At 40.8% G+C, this 6,273-nt stretch overlaps 2 protein-coding genes across 2 annotated transcripts; both read left to right on the top strand.

Moving 5' to 3' along the window:
- Positions 1–1,753: 1,753 nt before the first annotated feature.
- RB195_013332 (uncharacterized protein) lies at positions 1,754–2,125 on the top strand (the record flags this gene model as incomplete). Its single annotated transcript, XM_064203095.1, has 1 exon — positions 1,754–2,125. The coding sequence occupies one exon, from the start codon at positions 1,754–1,756 to the stop codon at positions 2,123–2,125; it is 372 nt and encodes a 123-aa protein (XP_064058976.1).
- Positions 2,126–2,523: 398 nt separating this feature from the next.
- Positions 2,524–3,379, top strand: RB195_013331 (uncharacterized protein; the record flags this gene model as incomplete). The annotated part of the gene is made up of 2 exons (XM_064203094.1): positions 2,524–2,649; positions 2,936–3,379. 2 exons carry the CDS (start codon positions 2,524–2,526, stop codon positions 3,377–3,379), a joined length of 570 nt encoding a protein of 189 aa, XP_064058975.1.
- Between the last annotated feature and the right edge of the window lie 2,894 nt (positions 3,380–6,273).

The raw sequence follows: 6,273 nt of genomic DNA, 5'->3' as shown, positions 1-6,273 counted from the left end.
CCATTTACTGTGACGAGAAAGGGGGAAAGGGAGAAAGAAGACATGAGGAAAAGGCGAGAGAATGAAGGAAATAGAAGAAGAAGAAGGAGAAAAAAGAGAAGGCGGAGGAAGACGAGAAGGAGGAGAAGAAGGGAAAAAAGGATCTTTAATGGTGTAACATAAATATATACATTAAATAGATGTCCTGTTTCGATTGATATCCCTAAACCTGAGCTATAAGGTGTAATTGAAGAAGTATTGGATGGGAGGTAAACTTTTTCTCGGAGCATTTTGATTTTTTTCAGTTTCAATTTCCGTTTAATTATTTTTCTACAATTCACTTTTTCAGATAACAACGATGATTTTTATATTAACCTGTTACCTACACCAATTCCGTCTATCGTAATCCAAGTACATAGATGTCAGCCTATGTCAGGCGGTAAAAAATGAATAATCTCTGAAAGTCGGGAAGTATAATCCCAGACTTTTCGAATTGTAAAATGATTACTGAGAATTGGCGTAAGAGCAGAACGGTAATGTGTTCCGTGTATTTCGTGTACCATTCTTTCTGAGGAAAACCAATATTGTATATTTATTCTAGCCGTCGTTTCGACGTCGTCGCCTTCTCCAGAGCCTGAAAAATCAAAGATACGTGTACCGTCTCAAGCGCCTCGTCATCCCACAAGATAAGACTTAGCAAAGAGATTACTCAAAGACAACGTCAGAGAAGCAGACCGAGGAGCACCACACCTTGATAGCCGTAAATCCGCGATGTTGGCGAACCACTGGTGCTGTTGTCCAGCACATTGGCAGCGTCCATGACTCTCATGGGTCAAATGCCACAGAGAACATGGAATCTTTGGCTACAAACATCTGTTTCGTAAAGCTCATCGCTATCGAATGAGCTCCAACAAACCGCTCTCTTTCTAGACTGCTGCGATATATGGATGCGCCGTTTGCTTCATTGCAAGAAACGCGCATCGGAAGTCGCCCCGTCCTCAACATCGAAAATAACACCATATTGCGGTGACGCTGATGAGAAAAAAGTAGATGGTTACTCGGTAGCTATGGAGGAACGATTTCAACCACCTGGTGGAGTAATTTGGTTCAACGTCGTCTAGATGTATGTCTGCGCAATCGTGGAGGTCGTATACTCTGCATCTTAAGTGCCCACGCACCTAAACCCTAAATGGTGAGGATAACTACAAGGCACCTTCCATGACAAACCTTATACGATAGAGTCAATGAGCCGATGTCTAAAAGAAAGTGCCAGCAAGTAGTCATTGTCAGCATCGATGTAAATACGAAGATGGCACTTGAAACAACAGTCCGATGCCCTTGAAAAATGACAATGTCCCGCGAAGCAAACATAGGACAATGGTAGTCTTCCGGTAAACCTTTGTGAGCAGACTAGTCTTATCACTGCATTTACGTTTGAGGAGAATCATCGACACCATCAGCCTACGTGGGCAATAAACAACACCTTTAACGCCAAAAGAGCGGCGCCACTGAAAAATGACAACTCGTAAACTACAGCTCTGTCGTCTTGACTAAGAATCAGATTGTTGAATATTCAAAAATCTAGAGCTGTGTGGTACGTCGCATTCAATTCCGATCACCGCCAAGTTCTTCACGTTCTTGACTCTCTCACCAGCTGCATTCGGGATGCAACACCGAAGACGCTCCCAGTTTTCTCCCTCTTCCGGCTATAAAGAAGACGCTCCCAAAGGAATTTCGCCTTTGAATCTGAGACTAGATCCACATACAAGTCAGTATGTGTTGCCAGCAGCAATGGCGGTCTGAGCAAGGAGAGGAGGTGCTTCCTCAGCTAAAACGTGATCGCGATAGTGAATGGATATCAAGAGCGATGGAGTTTGAAAAAGCGTTAGAGGACACGAACCCGAAAAAAAGGCTTTGCTCTATTAAGACAGTAGAGCAGCAAAATAAAGAGATGTTTACCTGTCATCAAAACTGTCAACAGGAATGTTTCCACATCTTGCCGGTCCGACAAGCGCCATCAGTCCCTGAACTCGAGCATTTCCAACAAACAACGTATACCTTGGTCAGCGAGGAGTCTTCGAGAGATTCTGCTCAGTACCCAAAAAAAAATAAAGAATGGAAAGTCTGGCAGAGACGATGCAATTAGCGCAAAAATGTTGGATGATGTTCTCTTCCCTCTTCTGGCATCAGTGAGATGACGAATATGATTCGTTGAATAGTAAAATTGACGGAAGGTTACCGGAGCCGGAGTCGTGGAGACACGCTGTCATAATTCCCGTTCACACAAAGTTATCCGAACCTAAGAACTAACGAGGAATATCTTTGCTGTGTGTAATGTACAAGTTCTTAAAACGGGCCATTCTGGATTTGCTTGTCGAACATCGCAAAGAAACCACCCGTGACGAACAAGTGGATTCCGTCCCGATCAATCTACGATTAACCAAGTGTTCATTGTTAGAAGAATGACTGAAATGTGGCAGCGGCACTCGAAGCCTGTACAGCTAGCCTTCGCAGAATTCAAAGCAGCTTTCGACTTTCTTCAATATGCTTCGCGCTGATGGTGTTCCGAGAAAGTTACTCGAGGACATGAATAAAAGAAGTATTGCTGCTGTTCGAACACTAGCTGAACGTACTTCATCGTTCGAAATGGAAGCTGGAGTACGACAAGGGGTTGTCGCACAATCTTCCTAGTTCACCTTTGCCGTCAATGATATCATGCGAAGAACAGTTGAACAGCGTTCACCCGAAGTCGTTTTAGCACTTTTTGCACCTCTCTTGGTCGACACCGTCGAGATAGTGATATTCACTTCAATCACCGCGAAGTTCAAACATGTCGACATTGTACCGAAATTAGCTGCTGGTTTACTGCCCCAGCTTCATAAATATATGCAGATGTGAGTCTCTGCGAGACCGTCAGGAGGGATCAGGCTGAACGGGCAACAAATTGAACTTATAGACAAGTTCTGTTATTTGTATGAAAAATGATGGCAGGTGTCAGAGTGATATTAAGCAAAGATGCGCTAAGGTCCTTAGCGAAGTCCCTGTAGGTGACCTCTATCGCCGACAAAGTGAAGCTGCGTGTCTACCTATCCTCATTTTGCCCTATCATGACGTACGGGTCGGAGACTTGAGCAGTGCCGGAAGCTGTTTGGAAAGATGCTTGGCTACTTTTGGCCAATGGTGTATCACAACGAAGAACCTCACTTGGAAGTGGAGATGGTGCGCAGGTGGATTACGCGAGCACAACATCAACATCTTTGCCGCATCCTCTAAAGTAATCGCGGGAAACCGTCTTCGCTTAATTGGCCACACCATAAGAAGACCATCGGATCCTGGATCTTGTCAACGTAGCGTTGAGGATGCTCCCGGACCCAAACTGGAGGGGTCCACCCGGACGTAAAAGAAAAATCTGGACGGAAGTGGTGAAGGTGACCTTAAGAAATTCGACAGGGAGTTCAGGAGAGACGAAAGTTTCGCAGCATATGACCAATGACGGATGAACAGATTCCGATAAGCTCTAGCGGAGAACAAGATCGACTCAAATATGTCCAAGAGCGACTCACCTCGGTGAAGATGCGGATAAGCCGGGTTAGGCTATAGTATCTCCCGCCGATTAATTCAGGTAATTCACTGTGTCACCCCTCGACTAATGTTACTCTAAGATTGTAAAATTTTATCAAAAATGTTCCTTAGTTCACTCAAGAAAAATTAGTCAATGATTTCTCCCTGCTTTACGAATCAGCGATTAACACTGCAATTGACTATTAGGTTACAGACGTGAAACAAGAAGGAAAACCTCCAATTAATCAGAAATATAGGCTAATTAGGGGCGGCGGAAAGAGACTAATGATAGGTTTTTATATTGTTGCACTATAAATAGAAGTTAAGCGTAGATCATAAGCATCTGACCGTTTCAAACAGGGAATATTTTCTAGAGGTGAGTGCGTAGGTTGAGGACAATATTAAGGACTCAGATGAGATTTAAATTCTAAGATTGCATTTAAGAAACTCGATACTTTTACATATACTCCATGCATACTACATACATGCGAAGGATTCCGACAGCTTGCCACTGATTCTTGACGGATTTGACGGATTTTGGGACAGAAGTTAGTGCCGGTGTTGTTTAATGTTAATTCAGGTTAACACCTTTGAATCAGTTAATTTGAAAATTGACGATATGATGACAAAAAGAAAAATTGGGTTTTAGATGAAACGTGAATTTATCTTTTGGAAAATTGGAATTGAACAGAAACCGAAATGGCATTCACTTTTCTACCATAGCAATCAGTGAAATTCTGTAAGAGAAGGCAAATGACGTCAGGAACAACCCCAAGGGATCCACAAAAGCGAAAATTGAATAGCTTTTTGGTTTTTTTCGGCGTGCATCTAGCAAGTTTGCAGTATCGTGTTCCCATTTCCACACATGAGAAAAATGAAATGTTTGCCAGAAGAATGAACGCTGTACGAAAAATAAAGGGATTAAATATGCTAGAACGTGAACATAAGAGAAAAAACTGTTATAAACAGACCGCTCGACGAATTCGACGGACAAATAGGAGCAGCGAGTGAGATTTTATTTGAAAAAAAAACACTGACGAATTTTTTTTGATTATTGTTCCGCTATTTAAAAAAAAACTATGTAAGAATCTAGTGGGAAATTAAACCTATCAAGTGCCTACAAATGTTTGTTTACGAGAGAGATTTGCGGTAGGCGTGGCCATGACATCCGTGTGAGAACCCGGGTAGAGGAAAACAACATTCAGGTGAGAATGTAAAAAACATAGGAAATCGAGGATCATTCTCTCTAACTTATTCATGAAGTGAAGGAGGAAGCAGATTAGAAGATCTACGGTCTTAGTTTCAAGCGGTAGGTAAACGGTTGGAAAATTCTGCCACGAGGTATCACGAAAAATGCGAACTTAGGAAATCGGATTTTCGAAAGAGGATTAGAAAAATAGAAGTTGGAAAACTTTTCATATACCTAATATAAGAAAAAGTTCGAAAACATACAAAAGTAAAAAACGGTTCATCAAGTACAAATTATAAAATTTAAAAATCACTAGCAAATTGTAACTTGTATTTTAGCAGTAGTAACTTTTAACTTGTATTGTAGTAGTAGTAGTAATAGTATTTTCTTTGTATTCTCACTCAGAATTTACCGTATTTTTTTTAACATTTTGTCCTCCCTACATACTTTTGGCAGACCATTCACTACAGTAACAAATTAATGCATAAATAAGTACATAAATTAAATAAACAAACAAATAAATAAATACATGAATAAATAAATTACAAGATCATCATGAATAGTAGAAGATCGAGTGAAGAGCAAAAAATTATCACCATTACCAGTTATTAAAATTAAAGTCAAAAGCACTTAATCAGTCGATTCGGAAGGATAATTGAAAGATTTGCTGGTGAGAACTCCTTTAGGCAGAAAATACGCTGGATATATTGTGAAAAAGGAACAAATAATTTCAATAACTATTTGTTCGGTTACTAGAAAAAATCCGGGCTCCGGAGCACAAAAATCAAACTCTTCGGCACAGTATTTGGATTTCTGCGACGATTAGATTACGGTAATTGCTGATGTGACGTAATTACTCGTTGCTGTCGTCCATAATTGCTTACCATGCAGGTGAAATTTCTAAGTTTATAATGTGCACTTCAAAACTTCTTAGCTGTATTTCAAGGAATTTTCCTTTTGAGGTAGATCGCTCTTTCATATTGGACTTGAACAGGGAAGGATTTTTGTGATTTTTCTAAGAGTGACACGGCAGGCAGATAGTGACTGCTTAGTTTTTATTCTTCTACTTCTACCATTGCTTAAAAATACTTTCCATGATGTCACCAACCAAATTCACAGATTCGGGGTTTAATGACGGATAGCAGGCCGGATCAATGCGTCGGAGATTCGAACGAGTCCTATTCAACACTTGGATAAGTGAACCTAAAAATAATCCTTGTTAGATACGGGAAAATTTCCCAGAGGCCTAGACAGCGATGCTGACTAACTCGAAAAAGTAGGAGTCAAATTGGTTGATTTTTCGAGGAATTCTCAATTAGAGGACATTTTCCAGTTGGTAATTGGAGCAATCAGAAACTAAAGAGAAGAGACACAAAATACGACCACGTAGAAGTTCGATGAACGTTCTTTTTTGGTCATTTGTGCGATAAATTGGCATTAGTCGCTAAGAACTACGAAAATGAAATTAACAATCTATTTCCTCTACCCTCTAACCTCTTTCAGTCGAAAGTGCGCGGTGGTCACTCATGTAAACATAAGTACAG

This window comes from Necator americanus, chromosome V, assembly GCF_031761385.1.
Source record: "Necator americanus strain Aroian chromosome V, whole genome shotgun sequence".
Classification (NCBI taxonomy): Eukaryota; Metazoa; Nematoda; class Chromadorea; order Rhabditida; family Ancylostomatidae; genus Necator; species Necator americanus.
Note: the sequence above shows the minus strand (reverse complement) of the source record. Positions and strands in the feature narration are given on the sequence as shown.